This window comes from Piliocolobus tephrosceles, chromosome 1 (assembly GCF_002776525.5).
Source record: "Piliocolobus tephrosceles isolate RC106 chromosome 1, ASM277652v3, whole genome shotgun sequence".
Taxonomy (NCBI): Eukaryota; Metazoa; Chordata; class Mammalia; order Primates; family Cercopithecidae; genus Piliocolobus; species Piliocolobus tephrosceles.
In genome coordinates this window covers 5,066,463-5,088,146 of record NC_045434.1, presented here as the reverse complement: position 1 = coordinate 5,088,146, position 21,684 = coordinate 5,066,463, and the positions used below count along the sequence as shown (strand labels likewise).

At 35.4% G+C, this 21,684-nt stretch overlaps 1 protein-coding gene across 8 annotated transcripts in view; it reads right to left on the bottom strand.

Moving 5' to 3' along the window:
- The window catches only part of AKT3 (AKT serine/threonine kinase 3), a 373,403-nt gene that overhangs the window by 38,744 nt on the left and 312,975 nt on the right, over positions 1-21,684 (bottom strand). Inside the window, exon 13 of one of the 8 annotated variants that reach the window (XM_023216168.3) lies at positions 18,194-19,020. The exons of 6 other annotated variants lie outside the window; for them this stretch is intronic. In XM_023216168.3, the coding sequence (XP_023071936.1) occupies positions 19,012-19,020 (9 nt within the window). In that variant the 3' untranslated portion in view covers positions 18,194-19,011. Of the gene's footprint in view, positions 1-18,193; positions 19,021-19,376; positions 20,458-21,684 lie in introns of those variants that run through there. One more of the 8 variants, XM_023216169.1, reaches the window with a different exon arrangement.

Below are 21,684 nucleotides of genomic sequence, written 5' to 3'. Positions count from 1 at the left end.
TGCTGACTCCTAAACCACACATGCACAGGGCAGGCTCCAAGCTCCCTAGTGAAGTCTAAATAAACAAACCTGAAATCTTAACCCACTGGAAAAAAGAAAGCATTTGCAATTTGAGTTCATCCATGATGACTGGCCTAGGAAAATACAAAATTCAGTATTCTTTGCTGCAACCTAACCGAATTCAGAGGCACAACGTACCAGTCACAATGCCCAGGATACATTCCAAAATGACTCAGCATTAAAATAAAAAAAAAGGAAACAGAACCCATACACTAGAAAAAGACATCAAAGGAAACTGATGCTCTGATGATCTCATGCTGAAATTAGTAGACAAAGATTTTCAAGCGACCTTATAATTATCTTCAGTGACGTAAAGTAAAATATGTTCATGAGTAAAAAGGTTGAAAATCTCAGCAGAGACACAGAGACTATTAGGAAAAGGACCAAATAGAAAAACCTAAAATAAAAACAAATAAAATATCTGAAATAAGAAATTCTCCCTATGGGCTTAGAGCACATTGGAGATTATGTAAGAGTCAGTAAACTTCATATACCAGCGAGACTATTATCCAATTTGAATAGCACAGGAAAATAATGTGAAAAAACAAACAGAACTTTATACGATTTGGACAACTTCCAAAAGTGAGAAGGGGTGGGGGGGGGAGAGAGACAGAAAGGGAGAGGGGAGGGCAGGGGGGAGGGGAGGAGTGAAGGAGAAGAGGAGGAAGGAGAGGAGGGGGGAGGATGGAGAGGAGGCGAGGAGGAGGAGGGGGAAGAGGAGGAGGGGGGGAGAAGGAGGAGGAGGAGGATAGATAGATAATAAGACAGAAAATATATTTCAAGAAATAATGGCTAAAAGTTTTCCAAAGTTAAAGAAGGATATGCAAGAAATTTAAAAAGCTCAGGCAACTCCAAGCAGAATAAATAGAAAACCTCACCTAAACACATTATAGTCAAAAGGCTTAGAACCAGAGTCCGTCACGGTTCCATGAGAGAAGCAGAACTACTCTGTGTGTGTGTAAAGAGATTACAAGGAATTGAATTTACCTGATTGTGGGAGCTAGTTGTGTTGTCTCTGTAAGGCTGTTGTCTCCAAGTTCACTGCTGGGGTTTGATGTCCATAGGACAGTAAGTTCAGAAGGGAAGATACAAGCAAAGCCAGGAGAGGAAAGATGAAATGGAATCTAGAAGCACAAGCTGGAGCCCAGGAGGACAGACTGAAACCCGTGTTAATTCGTACTGCCTGACCTTGCTGGTGTGGATATCCTGCAAAAGCTGGGACCTTCATCATGGAACTAAACACACACCCCAGCCCAGAAGGAGGCTCAAAGGCTAACAGGATGCAGGAGGAGGTGGAGCTGATGCAGGCCTGACCACTGTCATGTGACAATAAGATGGTCTAGGAGACAACACGAATGAGCTACAAAATGGCTGTTCCTTCACGTCTATCCTCCAGATCTCCCGTGAGAATCTTAAATAGCAAAGGGAATCCTGGGAAATGTGGCTCAGTCTAGTCAACTGACATATTACAAAGCCATCGCACAAACAAAAATATCTTGAAAACAGTCAGTGAAATATACCACATAACTTACAAGGAAGAAATATTTAAATATGTACTCACTAAACTATCAACCCACAATTTTATATTCAGTAAAAATATCCTTTAAGAATGAAGGCAAAATAAAGACATCATCCCATAAAAGAAAACAAATTTTTTGCCAGCTGCACTACAAAAAATGGTTAAAAAAAAAAAAAAAATAGACTGAACGGGAATTATTCCAGGAGAAAACATGTATCTTCAAGAAAAAAATGAAGAAATGAAAGTGTTCCGAAATTAGACAGCAGTGATGGTTGCGCAAGTCTGTCAAGACCCTAAAAACCATGGAAGTGTATACTTTAAAGGGTGAATTATCTCAATAAAAAATTAACAAAAGAACAACATTGGAAATAGCAAATATCTAAGAAAATAATAAATACTAAGAGTCCTAACTTAGAATCTGGGACAGATATGAAGATTAATCTTCAAATAGAAACACAGATGTTTAATGAATAAACTGAAACACTTAAAATTAATATAGTAAGGTCTGGAATATTCACTTAGGCCCTTTCAGAGGAGACATTATTTCATTGAGGCCTCTCTGTGCCTTGCACATGACAGATAAAAATATTACTTAATCAGTTGCCATCCCATTGAAATGAATATCAACCAAGTGACCAAAATAAACTATAAAGTACCTAAATTACTCTCCAGAGGCAAGATTTTTCTTCTTTTCTGAAGGAAATCTCTGAAGGATAACTAGGAATGCAGTAAGTATTAAGATCCATTTCAACATAAGCCAAACATTCTAAATCAATCTTTCTGGAATACCTCTTAAATCGTTTCTGTTTTAAGTTGTGCTTTATATAATACTTATATAATTATGTTTTATAATCATTATAATTTTTTCTTTCAAGGAACAAAGCTTTTAGCAGTCAGCGTAAAATTGAGCTTTGGGATTTTCAACCTCAGCTGGGCCTCCAGCAATCTATACCTCTTTATTGGTCCCTACTTCGGTTTCTCTCTAGCTCCCTCTGAGCCTCTCCCTACATGCGACAGTCACTGTCTTAAAATTTCTAATATCAACCATAAAACATTCTTCTCACTCTTAATAAGAAGGCAGAACTTCTGCCATAAAGATGGTGGGACTTACACCTATAGTCCCAGCTATTCGGGAGAATCCCTTAAGGCCAGAAATTCGAGGCTGCAGTGAGCTGTGATCGTGCCACTGCACTCTGGCCTGGGCATTACAACAAGACCCCATCTCTGAAAACACACACACACACACAGACAGAGAGAGAGAAATTGAGGCCTTCGTTCAGAAACTACCATAACTTTCTGACTAAATGCTTATAAACACTTCTGCTCTGGTGGGCATCTTACTTCTTTCCAACTGATGTCACTCCAAGGGTATCCCACCTTTCTATAGGTTAGCTACGCTTCAGAGACCTTACATTTTTTTCTGTATTTACTCACCTTACATCTATCTGTATGTTTTCATCTTAAATATTACTTTTTTCTATGTAGCTCCAATTTTACGCTCCCTTTTGGATCATTCCCGAGTATGAAATAAATATCACCCATTCTATGTGTTCCCTTTAGCCACTGCTCCTTCTTTACTCTTCAATTTTCTCTATGTTTTAAATTTTAGGTTGAATGGTACACACGTAGGTTTGTTATACAGGAAAACTGCGTGTCTTGGGTGGGGTTTGGTGTACGTGTCGTTTTATCACCCAGATAATAAGCACAGTACCTGGTAGGTAGTTTTTTGATCTTCACCTTCCTTCTGCCCTCCACCCTCAAGTAGGCCCTGGTGTCTGCTCTTCCTCTCTTTGTGTTGATATGTACTCAATGTTTAGCTCCCACTTGTAAGTGAGAACATGCGGGATTTTGTTTTCTGTTCCTGTGTTAGTTTGCTTAGGCTTATGGCCTCCAACTCCATCCATTTTGCTGCAAAGGACATGACTGTGTTCTTTTTGATGACTGCATGGTATTCCATGGCGTATCTGTACTACATTCTTTATTCAATCTGTAATTGATGGGCATTTAGGTTGATTCCACGTCTTAGGTATTATGAACAGTGTTGTAATGAACATATGTGTGCATGTGTCTTTATGGCAGAATTTACATTCCCAATAATAGGACTGCTGAGTCAAATGGTAATTCTGCTTTGAGATATTGCTAAACTGCTTTCCACAGTGGCTGAGCTAATCTGTATTTGCACCAGCAGTGTGTAAGTGTTCCCATTTCTCACAACCTTGCATCTGTTATTTTTTGACTTTGTAATGAGGGCCATTCTGACTGGTGTGAGATGGTATCTCACAGTGGTTTTAATTTACATTTCTCTAATGATTAGTGATGTTAGGCATTTTTTCACATGCCTGTTGGCCACATGTATGTCTTCTTTGGGGAGGTGTCTGTTCATGTCCCTTTCCCACTTTGGAATGGAGGGTTTTTTTTTAATATATTTGTTTAAATCCCTTATAGATTCTATAAATTCCTTATAGATTCTGAATATTAGACCTTTGTCAGATGCATAGTTTGCAACTATTTTCTCCCCTTCTGCAGAGATCTGTTTACTCTGTTGATAGTCTCTTTTGCTGTGCAGAAGCTCTTTAATTAGGTCAAGTTTTGTTTTTGTTGCAATTGCTTTTGGAGTCTTTGTCATGAAGTCTTTGCCAAGGTCTATGTCCAGAATGGTATTTCCTAGGTTATCTTATGTGGTATTTTTTATGATTTTAGGTTTTACATTTAAGTCTTTAATCTATCTTGAGTTGATTTTTTGTATACGGTGTAAGGAAGGGGTCCAGTTTCCACCTTCTGCATATGGTTAGACAGTTACCGCAATATCATTTACTGAAGAGGGAGTCCTTCCCCTATTGCTTATTGTTGACTTTGTCAAACATCAGACGGCTGTAACTGTGTGACATTTCTGGGCTATGTATTCTGTCCCACTGGTCTGTATGTCTGTTTTTGTGCCATTACCATGCTGTTTTGGTTACTATAGCCTGTAGTATAGTTCACAGTTGGGTAATGTAATGTCTCTGGCTTTGCTCTTTTTGCTTAGTATTGCCTTGGCTATTCGGAATTCTTTTTTGGGTCCACATGGATTTAAAGATAGTTTATTAAATTTTTTTTTTTTTCTAATTTTGTGAAGACTGTCACTGGTAGTTTGAATAGGAATAGCACTGAATGTGTACATTGCTGTGGGCAGTATGGCCATTTCAACAATATTGATTCTTCCTATCCATGAGCATGGAATGTTTTTCCATTTGTTTGTGCCATCTCTGATTTGTTTGAGCAGTGATATGTAGTTCTCACTGTAAAGATCTTTCACTTGCCTGTTTAGTTGTATTCCTAGGTATTTTATTCTTTTTGTGGCTACTGTGAATAGGATTGCATTATCGATTTTGCTGTCAGCTTAGATGTTGTTGGTGTCTAGGAATCCTGATTTTTGTACATTGATTTTGTATCCTGATATAATGCTTATGTTAATTTGTCAATTTCTGTTAGGTTGTTTATTGGATTATAGAGCTTTTGGGCAGAGAGGATCGGGTTGTTTAGGTATAGAACCATACTGTCTGCAAACATGGATGGTTTAACTTCAGCAAATTTTAAAAACCTGAAATCATACCAACCATATCTCAGACCACAGCGCAATAAAAACAGAAATCAACACTAAGAAACTCTCTCAAAACCATATAATTACATGGACATTAAACACCGTGTTTCTGAATTACTTTTAGGTAAATAATGAAATTAAGGCAGAAACCAAGAAATTCTTTGAAACGAATGAGAACAAAGATACAACATACCAGAATCTCTGGGACATAGCTAAGGCAGTGTTAAGAAGAAGTTTATAGCACTAAATGACCACATAAAAAGTTAGAAAGATCTCAAATTAACAATGTAACATCACAACTAGAAGAACTAGAGAAACAAGAGCAAAGCAATCCCAAAGCTAGCAGAAGACAAGAAATGACCAAAATCAGAGTGGAATTGAAGGAAATTGAAATGCAGAAAAAGTACAAAAGATGAACAAATCCAGGAGTTTTTTTGAAAGAATTAACAAAATAGACTGCTAGCTAGAATAACTGAAAAAGAGAGATGATCTGAATAAACACAATCAGAAATGACAAAGGGGACATTACTACTCTTCAATCTTCTTGAGTAGCCTAAGCTTGGTGTTCTATTTCTTTTAACTTCGACTTGAATTAAAAATTAAAAAAGAACTATTTTACGCATTAGGAATAGAAAATAAGATAATCAAGTCTAAAGGATGTTAACATTGGACCATATGTATTTTCAAACATGTTTTTTTCAGATGTAAAATAGTTACTGCTAAATACCGATTTCTTCCTACTCATTGATGTTCTATCTATCTATCTATCTATCTATCTATCTATCTATCTATCTATCTATCTATCTATCTATTTTTTGAGACGAGGCCTCGTTCTGTCACCCAAGCTGGAGAGGCAGTAGCATGATCACAGATCATTGCAGCCTTGATCTCCTAGGCTCAACTGATCCTCCCACCTCAGCCTCCTGAGTGGCTGAGACTACAGTCTTGCACCACCATGCCCAGCTAATTTTTTGTGATTTTTAGTAAAGGTGGGGTTTTGCCATTGGTCTTGAACTCCTGGGCTCGAGGAAACCTCCTACCTTGGCCTCCCAAAATGCTGGGATCACAGGAATGAGTCACTGCACCTGGAAATGTTCAACCATTTTAACCTGTGAGAATGGCAATCACCTATGATTCAAGCAAATATTGTCCTGAAGTTACTTCCTATCATTTGCATGCAAGTTTTTATACTTTTCTCCCATATATATATTTGGTCATAAATACAATGCTTTTTATGGTGCATTTTCAGTTTTTGTAGTATGGTATTCTGTAAATATCCTCAGTAATCTGTTTGTTTTTTGAGATTTATCAATATTGATACTTATAAATTTGAGTTACTTTTTTTATGCTTGAATAATATTCTACCATAAGAAAAAACTGCACTGAGTCTGTATTATCATTTTGAGTACTCTCATCTTAATATTAAATATCCAATATATAAACATGAGATGGCTTTCCATTCATTTATGTCTTCCTTTATTTCTTTCAGTAATGTTTCATAGTTGGCAGTGTACAAGTCTTGTGCCTCCTAGGTTAAATTTATTCCCAAGACATTTTTTGATGCTATTTTGAATGAAATTGATCTTCCTAAGTTCCTTTTTACATTGTTGATATCTAGTATATAGAAATACAATGTATTTTCTAGCTTGCTTTTGCATCCTGCAACTTTACTGAATGTATTAATTCTAAGAGAGCACAAGTGTGGCGCGTGTGTCTGTGTATGTTTTAGGGTTTTCTACATACAAGATCATGTCACCTATTAGTAGGGATAGTTTTATTTCTTCCTTTCAAATTTTATTGCTTTTTATTTCTCTTATTTAACTCCTCGGGCTACAGCTTCCAGTGTCACATTAAACAGAAGTGTTAAAAGTAGGTATCTTTGTTTTCTTCCTTATCTCAGGGGAAAAACTTTCAGTCTTTCACCAATGAATATAATGTGAGCTGAGGGTTTTCCAAACTATTTAAATGATCCCTTAAAGGACAGTCTTTCCAAGAGTTTTTAATATATGACCTTTATCATGTTGTGGCAGTTTCCTTCTATTCCTAGTTTTGTGTGTGTGTGCATGTGTGTTTATCATAAACCAGTGTTGAATTTTGTTAAATGCTGCCCATCAGTTGAAATGATCATGCAGGTTTTCTCCTTCATTCTATTAATGTGGGACATTACACTGATTAATTTTTATACGTTGAAACATCCTTGCATTCCTGGAATAAATCTACTTGGTTAAGGCGTACAATCCTTTAATTATACTGCTGAATGGTTTGCTAGTATTTTGTTAAGAAAGTTTGCATCTGTATTCATTAGGGACATTGGTCTGTAGTTTTCTTTTCTTAAAATGCCTCCGGTTTTGACATCAGACATCAGGATAATGCTCCCCTCATAGAGCAAGTGAGAGAGTGTTCACTCCTCTTCAAATTTTTGGAAGAGTTTGAGAAGGACTGGCATTAATTTTTCTTTAAGTGTTGAACAGACTTCCCCAGTAAAGCCATCTGGCCCTGGGCTTTTCTTTGCTGGGAGGTTTGTGATTAGTGATTTGATTTCTTTAAGAGTTATGGGGTTTATTTGGATTTTCAATTTATTCTTAAGTCTTTTTGGTGATTTAGTGATTTGATTTCTTTAAGAGTTATGGGGTTTATTTGGATTTTCAATTTATTCTTAAGTCTTTTTGGTGATTTGCGTATTTCCAGAAATGTGTCCATTTCATCTAGGTTACTCAGCTTGGTGGCATATGGTTCTTCAGAGTATTCTCTTATAACCCTTTCTATTTCTCTAAAGTCAGTAGTAATATCCTTTTTTTCATTTCTGATTCAGCATTTCATTTTTCTCTTTTTCCTCCTTAGTCAATCCATTTAAAGTTTTGTCAGTTTTGTTGATTTTTTCAAATAACCAACTTCTGGTTTCAGTCACTATTCTCCATTGCTTTTCAATTATAGATTTCATTTATTTCCATTGTAATCTTTACACCAATAAATTGGTTAATCAAAATAATGAAGAGGTAAAACTACCAAAAAGATACAATAATACTACAATTTTGCTATATCTAAACATGGAACTAAAAAAATGTCGAAACTGATAGAACTATAAACAGAAATAGTTAACGCCATAATTATAGCTGAAGGTTTCGCTTCTCTCTTAGTAACTGATAAGAGCAAGCCACTAAGCTATCAGTAAGGATGCAGAAGACTTAACTACTATTAACCAGCCAATTCTATCACTGACATTTATAGAATATTCTACACAAAAACAAAGTTCCCATTCTCTTCAAGTGCATATGATTCAACAATATAAACTCTCTCTATATATATATTTGAAATGGAGTCTTGCTCTGTCACCCAGGCTGGAGTGCAGTGGTGCCATCTCGGCTCACTGCAAGCTCCGCCTTCCAGGTTCATGCCATTTTCTTGCCTCAGCCTCCCAGAGTAGCTGGGACTACAGGCGCCCGCCACCACGCCCGGCTAATTTTTTGTATTTTTAGTAGAGATGGGTTTCAATGTGTTAGCCAGGATGGTCTCAATCTCCTGACCTCATGATCTGCCCACCTCTTAAATAAATCAATAAATTTAAAAGATCTGAAACTATACAAAATACTAATAATCATCTAACAATAGCAGAAGTAAACCAGTGATCAAAAACAGAAAGACAGCTGAAATATCTGCAAATATTGTACATCAAACAAAACACTGCAGTAATTTATAGGGTTAAAGAAGCAACTGCCAAAAAATTTTAAGCATTTTGAAATAAAGTTGAATCAAAATACAACATATCAAAATTTACAGGATGCAGATAAAGCAGTGTTGGGAGGGACATACATAGCACCATATGACTGTATCATAAAAGAAAGAATTCAAATCATGAATACAACTTAATAAACAAAAATAAATAAATAAAAAGCAGAAAATATAGAAAAAACAGAAAAATAAAACAGAAACAAAAATAAATGAACATAAAGTCTAGTTCTTTGAAAATAATAAAAATCACTTAATTCCAATAAATCCAACAATGAAATAAAATTTTCAAATTCCTTGAACTACACACAGACTACCAAATCTCATTTAAAAAAAAAAAAAAAAAAAAGGATAACTATAATTACCCTATATCCATTAAAGAAACTGACTTTCTTTAGTTCTGGCCCAGAAGGCCTTCACAGGAGAATTCTGTCAAACATTTAAAGAAGAAATACATCAATTCTATGTAATCTCTTCCATAAAACAGAAGGGAAGGGAACACTACTCATTTTATGTGTCCAGCATTATTGTGATTCTAAAATCAGACGTATAAGAAAAGTATAACCCAGCATCTCTAATGAATATAGATGCAAAATCCTCAAAATATTAACAAATCAAATTTAGCAATATATAAACAAGGTAATATTCTGTGACTGTTTTCTTCTAGATATGCAAGATTAATGTAATACTCAAAAATCAAGGTGATACACTGTATTAGCCAATTAAAATAGAAATAAACATAAATATAAATCCAGAATCCATTCATAATAAAAGTGCTCAAAAAACAGGGAATATTGGAAAATTCTGTCAACCCAAGAGATGGCATGTATTAAAAACCTACAACTAATGTAATACTCAATGGGGGATGCAATGTTTAATCTCACCATTTTGAAAGAGCATGGTTCCGGTAATCCTGATCAGTGTCATAAGGTTAAAAAAAAAATACAATAAAACTCAGAGTGGAAATAGATGAAATAATCATCTCTGCAGACTATATCCTTAAATTAAAAAAAAAAAAAAATGGGTACTAAAATTAGTAAGTTAGTTGAGCTGGCTAAACTATCCAAAAACATATAAAACCTCCACTGGAGGGTTATTTACCTCAGTGTCTTTCACCCAGTACTTATGTACATGTTCAACCAAAAATTACATAGCATACTAAAAGACAAAAAGAAGAAAGTTTAAAGCACAAGCATCAGAACCAGATACAGATATGGAATTATTAAGACTAGGAATTTACAGCATCTATGATCAATATACTAAGGGTTTTAAGGAAAAAAGTGGACTACATGTAAAAACAAATGGGTAATGTAGGCAGAGTTATGGAAACTCTAAGAAGGAATAAAAAGGGAATGCTAGAAATAAAAAAATCACAACAGAAATTAAGAATGCCTTTGAAGGACTTATTTAAATAGACTGAACATGGCCAAAGAAACAATCAGTGAGCCTGAAAAATTATCAATATAAATTTCCAAAAATGAAACACAAACAGAAGAAAAGAATGAAAAGGCAGAACATTCAGAAACTTCAGGATAGTTATAAAAGGTAAAATACATTTGCAATGAAAATCTCAAAATAAGAAGAGAGAAAGTAACTGAGAAAATATTTCAAGCAGTAATGACTCAGGATGATTTTTCAAAATTAATGACAGTCTCCAAATCATAGATCCAGGAAGCTCAGAGAAAAGCAAACACAGGCTGGGGGCAGTGGCTCACGCCTGTAATCCCAGCACTTTGGGAGGCCGAGGTGGGAGGATCATGAGGTCAGGAGTTCAAGACCAGCCTGGCCAACATGGTGAAATCCCACCTCTACTAAAAAAATACAAAAATTAGCCGGGCTTGGTGGCAGGTGCCTGTAATCCTAGCTACTCAGAAGGCTGAGGCAGTGAGTCGCTTGAACCGGGGAGGCGGAGGTTGTAGTGAGCCGAGATCACGCCACTGCACTCCAGCCTGGTTGACAGAGTGAGACTCTGTCTAAAAAAAAAGAAAGAAAAAAAAAGCAAACATAAATACCTAAAGTCTACACCCAGATATATCATTATTTGAACTGCAGAAAAATCCGAGACAAAGATAAAATCTTGAAAGAAGCCAGAAAACAACAAACAACCTTAAAAAGCAACAAAGAATTAAATTGGATTTATCTTTAGAAATCATGCAAACAAGACTAAAGTGGAGTGAAATACTTAAAAGCATTTAAAGAAAAACCCACCAACCTTAGAATTCTATATCCAGCAAAATCATCCTTCAAAAGTCAAGGAAAAACACATAATTTCTCAGACAAAAACTGAGGCAATCTGTTGCCAGTAGACTGCCCTGAGGGAAATGTCAAAAGACGTTTATCAAAAAGAAGGAATATAGGCCAGGTGTGGTGGCTCACATTTATAATATCAGCACTTTGGAAGGCCAAGGTGGGAGGATCCCGTAAGCCCAGGAGTTCAAGACCAGCTTGGGCAACATAGTGAGTGAGACCTTGTCTCTACAAAAAAATAAACAAAATAAGCCATGCGTGGTGGCCTATGCTTTCAGTCTCAGCTCTGTGGGAGGCTGAGGTGAGAGGGTCGCTTGAGTCCAGGAGTTTGAGGCTGAAGTGAGCTGAATACTCCAGCGTGGGCAACAGAGCAAGACTCTGTCTCCAAAAAAAAAAAGGAAAATAATATAGGTTACAAATTTGTATCTATGTGAAGAAAGGAAGAATATTAGAAAAGGAATAAATAAAAGTAACATAAAATTCCGTTCTTACTATTCTTAATCTAACAGTTTGCTCAAAATAATGATAGCAACAATGTATTTTTTGATTACAGCTCATGGGTAAGTGAAGTTTATGACAGCAGTGTTATAAGGGATAGGCAGGAGGATCAGGGAATACTGTTGCATGGCACTTGTACTATCTGTGAAATGTTACGGTGCCATTTAAAAGAGGACTTGAATTAGTTATAAATGTATACTTCAAACTCAAGGGCTGGCAGTTAAAAACAGTTAAAAAAGTACAATTTACTCAATTAATATGCTATGAGAGGGAAAAATGTTGTCTTATACAATGCTCAATTAAACCAGAGAAGGCAGAATAAAAATGGGATACACACACACAAAGAAACAGCAAGGGCAATGAATAAAAAACTGTAAGAAATATGGTAGATATTAATCCAACTGTATCAATCATCATTTTTAATGTCAGTAGTCTAAAGACATCAGCTAAAAGACAGAGACCGTCAGAGTAGATTAAAAAAAACAAGATCTAACTATATGGTCTACAAGAAACCCACTTTCAAAATAAAGACACTGGCAGATAAAAAGTAAAGGGATGGAAAAAGATAGGCACACAGTAATTTAAAGAAAGTGGGAGGAGCTATATTAATTTAAGACAAAGTAGGGCAAGGAAAACTATCAGAGATAAAGAGGAGCATTACATAATGGTATCTGGGCCAATTCTCCAAGAGAACATAACAGTTCTTAATGTGTATGTGTCTAGCAACAGAATTAAAATATGTGAGGCAAAAACTGATAGAACTGGAAGGAGAAACAGATGACACTACTATTATAGTTGGACACATCAACATGTCTCCCCAGTCAGTTAAGGACATAACTGAACTAAACAGCACCATCAATCAGCTGGATTTAATATCAACATTTGTGGAATATTTTATCCAAGAAAAGCAGAATACACAACTCTTCTCACACAGAACATTCATCATGATAGACCATGTTCTGGGCCATAAAATGCACCTTTAACAAATTTTAAAAAATCATATAAAAGTATGGTCTCAGACCACAGTGAAATTAAACTGGAAATCAGTAACAGAAAGATAGCTGGAAAGCTCCAAAATACCTGTAGACTAAAGAACACATTTCTAAACAATGTACATATTAAATAATTCAATAAAACTTAATACTATTTCTAACTAAATGAAAATAAAACATCAAAATTTGTGAGATACAGTTAAAATAATGCTTAGAGGAAAATTTATAGCATTGAATGCACAAATTAGAAAAGATCTAAAACAAATAATCTAAGCTTTCAGGTTAGAAAACTAGAAAAAGAGCAAATTAAATCCAAAGTAAGGAGAAGAAAAGATATAATTAAAATTAGAGCAGAAACCAATGAAATTGAGAACAGAAAATCAGTGGAGAAAAACTAACAAAAGCAAAAGCCAGATCTCTATAAATATCAATGAACTGATAAACCTCTAGACATGTTAAATAAGTGTATTTCTATCAGCTCCCTTGCATTAAAATTTTTAATATGTTTTAGAAATTTCAATAGCTTTAGGGGTACAGTGGTTTTTAGTTACATGGATGAATTGTATAGTGGTCAACTCTGGGCTTTAGTGTACCTACTACTCAGATAGTGTACGTTGTACCCAACAGGTGACTTTTCATTCCTCACCTCCCTCTTCCATCCTCCCCTCATTCTGAGTCTCCAGTGTCCACTCTACTACTCTGTAGACCTCTGCATACACATAGCTTAGCTCCAACTTCTAAGTGAGAACATGCAGTATTTGATTTTCTGATCCTGAGTTACCTCATTTAGGATAATGGCCTTCAGTTCCATCTAAGTGCTGCAAAATACATTATTTTGTTCTTTTTTATGGCTAGTGATATTCCAAGGTGTGTGTGTGTGTGCATTCCATTTCCTTTATCCACTCATTGGTTGATGAGGACTTAGGTTGATTCCCTATCTTTGCAATTGTGAATTGTGCTGCAATAAACATATGAGTAAATGTATCCTTTTGTATAGAATGACTTCCTTTCCTTTGCGTAGATACCTACTAGTGAAATTCCTGGATCGAACGGTACATCTACTAGTAGTTCTTTGAGAAATCTCCATACTGTTTTCCATAGAGGTTGTATTAATTTACATTCCCACCAACAGCATGTAATCATTCTATTTTTACTGCGTCTACATGAACATCTATTGTTTTTTGACTTTTTAAAAATGACCATTCTGAATGGGGTAAAATAGTATCTCATTGTGGTTTTATTTTGTAGTTTCCTGAGGATTTGTAGGGATGTTGAACATTTTTTCCTATGTTTACAGACCACTTGCATATATCTTCTTTCGAGAAATGTGTATTCATGTTTTTTGCCCACTTTTTAATGGCATTATTTGACTTTTTTCTTGCTGATTTGAGTTCCTTATAGATTCTGGGTATTAGTACTTTTTCAGAAGTAAAGTTTGCAAATATTTCCTCCCAATTTGTAGGCTGTCTATTTACTTTGTTGATGATTTCTTTTGCTGTGGAGAAGCTTGTGAGTTTAATTAAGCCCCATTTATTTATTTTTGTTTTTACTGTATTTGCTTTTGGGAACTTAAGTCACGAATTCCTTGCCTAGGTAAATCTCCGGAAGAATTTTTCACAGGTTTTCTTCTAGAATTTTTTATGGTTTCAGGTCTTATGTCTCCAATTCATCTTGAGTTAATTCTTGCATTTTTAATAGTGTTTGCTTCGTGCATGTATATGCTGTTATTTGGTGCAAACAAATATGCTTCCTCATTTATGCTACAAATGATCTACTTATCACATTTAATATCTGAAATCTACTTAGCCCCAAATTATTATTGTTGCCTCTGTTTACTTTTTGTGTCATTTGATTAAGCTTCTCCTCATTATTTTTTCCAGTTTGCTGTGTAATTTTATTCTAGGTGAGATTTTGTAAGGAAAATCTAGTTCTATTTCCTAACCCAATTTGAAGGCTTTTAAAGCTTTACCTGTATACATTTCATGCCAGAAATAATACTGGTTTTGACAGCTGTCTGTGTTTTTATTACTAAGTACAATGCCTCATGACCAAAAGAAGACACTGCTTAGAAGGTTTAGCCATCTGAATGTCTAGCAGATATTTGGAACACATCTTTCTTTGACCCAAAGTTTAAAAGTGGGCCATTATTTGATTGTGATAAGGAAAATATCAAATAGAAACCTATTTTCAGCCTTTTATTTCTCTTCCATTGGTGCATCTGTTCTACTCCTCTGGCCCTGCTTCACTTGTGAAAGCAGTAGCTTACAATCATTAACCTCTGCGTAACTGCCATCAATCACCAAGCTCTTCAGGCTGAATATCTCAACCAGAAAGTAGAAAGTCACGACTCAGAAAAGTTCCACTTCAACTTTGGCATGATGCTTCACAAATGATCTTGATACACTTTGCAAAAATGTGTCCTCAAACCAACTTCCATTATTGACCATGACTATTTTCCAGCACTCAATCCCAACCTTCCACATTCTCATTGCTTTCCTCCTTCCTGACTTCCCTTTCAAATCTTCTCTTCCCTCTCTCCTATCCATTTCCTTAGCCCTCTCCTCCTTATTTCCACAGCTCTAATTAAACTCTGAATTTCCAGACATACATACTTCCATTCTCACTCCCAAAAGTTAGTGCTATATTTCTAGCCATTAGACAACTCTATCTGAAATTAATTACCAAAACCAACTATAATCCTCTTCCTTAAACTTTCTCCCAGTATTTTCCCCAGTATTGCTAGACTTAAAATAGGAGTCCTCAATTTCTTTATAATTTCTGTGGAATTCACACTTCCTTTCCCTTCGTTGCCTATGTTCTCCTTCAGTAAGGGCTCTGTCACTTAACACTGTATTACTGCAGTAGTCTCTAAATGAGATTCCCTTTTCCAGACTCTTCTCCCTACGAGTCTATTCCAACAAAACTTGAAAAAAATCCAATTACCGCATGTCATTTCCTTACTTCAGCATCTACAGTTCTGGTAAGTAGATCAAGCAAACATATGAGGTCAACTTTCAAGAAGCCGCACTGTATTCACGGGCCACCTGTCCACTGTTTACATCCAGATTCTATCCATCACAGATTCCAGTTCCTCCAGTCAGCATATCTTCAAGCACTTCTCTTGTTACTACTTTATTTTTTTCTCACATTGTTTTCCCATTCTGAAATGTCACATTTCCTTTATTTCCCAATCCTGTATTCCTTCAAACACATTTTCCCATGAAGGTTTCCAAACCCAGGGAGGTGGAAGTGGAGTTAAAGGAGCCTTATAGTAAAGAAAATCAAGAAAATAATGATGGCAGATAGAAGCATAGTCTATATAAAGGAATGGAGAGTGCTAATAATGGTTAATGTGTAGCATTTTCAACCACTTTAAAATATAATTATCTAAAGCAAAATCTAATTACCATTACCATGTATTGTGGTGTTTATTAACGTATGTGAAAGTAAACTGTAAGAAAATAATAGCCTAAAGAATAGAAGGAGGACACAGAAATACGCTATTGTATGTAAATTGGTTATGACTGAAGGCAGACTAAGTTAAACATGCGAACTGCAAACTCTAGAAACAACCTCCAAACAATAAAACAGACATACAATGAGACAATAGCAGTGATAAAATGGAACCATAAAATATTCAACAAATCCAAAAGAAGGCAAAGAGAAAAAAAAGGAACAAAGAAAAAAATAAACAAACAGCAAGATGATATATTTAAACCCAACTATGTCATTAAGTACATTAAATGAAAATGGGCTACACATTACATTAAGTCATAGTTTCTAATGAATAAGAAAAAAACAGGAATCGACTACATGCTGTCTAAAAGAATATCCACTTAAATATAATTGGCATAGGTTAAAGGTATAATGATGGGAAAAGATATATTACACAAAAGCAAAAGAAAGGTGGAGTATTTATATTAATATCAGATGAAGTAGGTTTCAAAACAAAGATTGCTGCCGTCTATACAGAAGAACATTTCCTAAGGATAAGGAGGTAAAGATAAGTGCACTGATGTATGCCTGCAATCCCAGCTACTTGAAAGGCTGAGGCAAGAGGACTGCTTGAGCCCAAGAGTTCAAATTCAACCTGGACAAAATAGCAAGACCCCATCTCTTAAAAAAAAAAAGAAAGAAAAAGAAAAAAAAAAAGATGAGGTAAATTCACCAAGAAAATAATCCTTAATCTAAATATGTATGCAACTAACAATGGGGCTTCAAAATACATGAGGTAAAACCTAAAAGATCAAGTTCACGATTACAGTTGAAGATATCAACAATCCTTTTTCAGAAACCAAAGAACAAGTAGGCAGAAAATCAGTAAGAATATAGAAGACATGAACAATACTACTAGCTGTCTTGATCTAATGAACACTAGTAGAACAAATTACGCAATAAAAGTAGGGTATAGCTGACCCTTGAACAACATGAGTTTGAACTGCATAGGCCCACTTACACCCGAATTTTCTTCTGCATCTACCACCTCTTGAGACAGCCAAGTCCAATCCCTCGTCTTCCTACTCCTCCTCAGCCTACTTACCATGAAGACAATGAGGAGGAAGACCTTTATGATAATCCACTTCCACTTCATGAATAGTAAATATATTTTGTCTTCCTTATTTTATTAATAATATTCCTTTCCTGTAGCTTACTATATTATAAAAATACAGTATGTAATACACATAACATACAAAATATGTGTTAATCAACTGTTCATTAAGGCTTCTGGTCAACAGTAGGCTACTAGTAGTTAAGTTTCTGGGGAGTCAAAAGTTACTGGGTTTTGAGCATGGTGCCCCTAACTCCCACATTGTTCAAGGGTCAATGTAGAGATTCTTTCAAGTGTATATAGAATATACAGCAAAATAAGTCATTTTCTGGGCCATAAAACAAATCTTCTAAAGTGTAAAACAATTAAAATCATATAAACTATGTTCTCCAACCGTAAGAGAATTAAGCTAGGAATCAGTAACAGAAAGATAACTGAAAAAAATCCATATATTTGGAAATTATGGAATTATGGAAAACTGGAAATATTTGGAAATTGGAAATTAATCAACACACTTATAAGTAACCCTTAAGAAGGAATCACAAGGGGAATTAAAACTCATTTGAAATAAAAACATAGCACATCAAAATGTGCAAAGCATGACTGACAGTCCTTAGAGAGAAACTTAACTAGATGACAAACTCCCTGAAAGACAGAAAGAGCAAAATCCATCTGAGTAACAACAGATAACCACAGCAGCCCTGCAACTATTAAATACATTGAATTCACAGTGAAGAACTTACCAACAAAGACAGAACTCCAGGTCGAGGGAGAACTTCACTGGTAAATCCCACCAAATATTTTGTTAATAAATAATACAAATCCCACAAAAACAATTCTATAAAATCAAAGAGAAAGGAGAAGTGCTTCTCCTTTTGTTTTTAAAAAGCAAACATGATCCTGAAGTGAAAATTATACAAAGACATTTTAGGAAAAGCAGATGACATAGTAATATCACTCAGGACTTCAGGATGCAAATATCCTTAGAAATACAATGTACCAATGCTAGCAATATATAATAACACATCATGAACAAGTGGGTTTTTCAACAGGAATGCAAGGTTCATTCAACTTTGGAAAATCAGTGTTAATTCACCATTTTAATAGGACGTAAAAGAGAAAAGTCATATGATCATTGCAGTAAGTGCAGAAAAAGCTTTAATAAAACTCAATACCCATTCATGATTTTAAAAACTCTCAGTAACCTAGGTCTAGAACTTCCTCAATCTGATAAAGGAGGTGTAAAACACCTATATTAACATCATGTTTTTATAATATATTATATTCAAATAATTCTGGGCTTAGAGAAGACTTACAAAAATATAGTACACATAGTTACCATATACCCTTTACCCACCTTCCTCTAATGTTAGTATCTTATATAGCCATAGTATGAATATCAAAACAAAGAAATTAACATCAGTACAATACTATTAACTAAACTACCAACTTTATTTCGATTTCACCAGTTTTTCTACCAATGCCCCTGCCTAGTCCAGGACCCAACCCAGGATCCCACATTGCAGTTAAGTCATCATGCCACCTTAGTCTCTCCAATCTATGAGAGCTCCATCATCATTCTTTGTCTATCACGAGGTTGACACTTTGGAAGTTATCAGGCCAGGTATTTTGAGGAATGTCCTGCCACGTGAGTTCTTCAGGTTTCCTCATGATTATATTGAGGTTATGCATCTTGGAGGAGAGCACTTCAAAAGTGATGTGCCGTTCTCAGAGCATCTTATCACGGGTTCCATGAAGTCAGTATCTTACTTACTGGTGATGTTAACCATGATCACTTGGTTAAAACTGTGTTTTCCAGATCTCTCCACTGTAAAGTTCGTCATTTTACCTTTGTAAATGATAAATATTCACAGGGAGATATCTTGAGAGTATGGAAATATCCTCTATCCTAAACTTTTGGTTACTAATTTTAGCATTTATAGGTGAATCCTGAATGAGCAATTTTCATTCTGGAGTTCTAATGGTGATTTTCTACTTTCCTCACCTCTTTTACATTAATTGGAATTTATCTGTAAGAAAGACATGTCCCTCTCAACACTTTATTTATTTAGACAATCAATCACTTATTTATGCAATATAGACTCATGATTACATATTTTATCCTTTGGATCATAAACTAACACTATATATTTTATTACTGAAATTGTTTCAGCTTTTGCCAGAGTACTATTCAGATTTGGGTACTTTCTATGTCTTGCTTTTTTTTTTTTTTTTTTTTTAAGGCTCCCTCCTTACTTTCTGACATCACAAAATTCTCCAGGCTCATCTTTTTTTCTTCCCCCATACTAGCGCTGAAATCAGTCACGCCCTCAAGGAGCCTTGATTCCTTTTATTGGAGAATAATATTTAGAAACCCAGATCTGGCTGCTAGATGTGCTCATTAACATCATATTTAATAGTGAAAGGTGCTTTTCTCCCTAAGACTAGAAACAAAGTCAGGATGCTCACTCTTACCACTATTCACATTATAATGAGGGTCTTGGCCAATACAGCAAAGCAAAAGAAGAAAGAAAATGCATACAGATTAGAAATGAAGTAAAACTTTATTTACAGAAGATATGATTGTCTGTGCAGAGAATTGTAAGTAATCTACAAAAAAGGTTACTACAACTAATTCTTGCAAGCCTGCAGGAGAAAAGGTCAATATGAAAAAACCAACTGTATTTCTATATAGTGGCAGCAAAACAAAGTGAAAATGAAATTCTAAATATCATTTCCCTTGGAAGACATGAAACACTTAAGGATAAACCTAACAAAATTTGTGTAAGACTTAAACATTGAAAATTACAAAACATTACTGAGAGAAATTAAAGATGACTTAAATAAATGGAGATAAATTGCATTCATGGATCTGAAGACTCATTGTTAAGATGTCAGCTCTCCCTAAATTTATCTACAGATTCAACACAATCTCACACAAAATCTTAGCAGACTGACAGAGTGTAAAATTTATGTAGAAATCTATATAGACATGAATCTAGAAAAATTCATGCTATAAAACACCCTGCTAGAGAATCTTAAAGCTTGAAGGTACTTAAAGAATCATATCTTTTGCATGAGTAAATGACCTGTCCATTTCCACAAAGAAAGCAAGAAGCAAATCCAGGACCAGGATCCGACTTTGTTCTTTCAGATTTTGACACTGTGCTCTTTAGAGTGGAACATCATGCTACTTGTAATTCAGATTACTTCACTTTTTACTTTGCCTAGAAAGAGATTCGGATCTCCTCGGCAGATGCCAGAATCGCTAGATGTGCCATCACCTCTTGATGTGCAGCAATAAGTAGAAAAATAGCCAAAAATTATGTGATAATAAATTAATAAGAATAAATTTACCAAAACTTATTAATAAAAATGTAACAGTAATCCCTGATCTTAGGAATTGACTTTTACAATAAATTACACATTTTAAAGATATAAGGACTCCATAAAAATGTTTTACTTTATAAATGATTTAGTAATTTACACTGAAACACTGAAATTTTAACTGAATTCATTAAAACAGCTACTAACGTCAGGCTGGTTCTCAAAATTAATTTTGTGTTCGTCTGTGATATGATACAAACCCAGAGAGACTCAATCACATTTTCCTTTCAGAAAGAAACTGAAATTTAAAAGTGCTGCTATAATAAAGTTGCTCCTTCAAGTATGTATGGGGCTGCAGAGAGTACCAGAGCCTCGGGGGTCACACAGGATGCCGTGAGTAAGCCTGTAGATGGCATCAATCCACGACCAATCTATTGTTTACAGAAACAGTCATTTTTTGGGTGTGCTTCTTTATGGAAGATATTTAACACTTTTGCTCAAATTAAGTGGCACCCATTTAAAAAAAAATAATTATAACAACTTGAAGGAATTTATCTACATACGTCATCAGAAGTTGTTTTGGCAGCTCCTCCTCCCTGCCAGAGCTGCTGGCTCCCCTAATTCCATTCCCACATGGTAGCTGCTGGCTGTCTTACTATCACCTTTACACTGGGCATGTCTAGCCCAGTGGAGCCGAGATAGGATAGGCCTTGCTTCCTTACCGGTATACTGCTTGGGCTCTCAGAGCTTTCTCCAGGTGGGGCCAAACTCTCATTTAACATGAATAGCTGAACACTGAGATAAGGAAACTTTGTAGCTAATCTTACTGTCCTCACAGGACTAAGGAGGTCCATATTTTGGCCTTTCTTTGAATTTACAGGGCCACATTGGTACCCCAACCATCATCTCTTAAAGAAATGGTTCTTTTCCTCTTCTTTTTTTTGGAGTAAGTCCTCCTAGAAGAGGGTGTCTAGAAGGGATGATATTTAGTTGTAGCTTATTATTAGCTATTTATTAAAAATAAAACCATGCATGATTTCTGGGAGACACAGCAAGCCCTCGTCTCTTCCAGGTTCTTTTGTCATGTACTGACACGATGAAAACAGTACACAGCTCATTAGGGGCATTCCTATATATGCATGCAACTCATAAGGAACATCCTCAGTGATACAAAGTGGATGTAAAA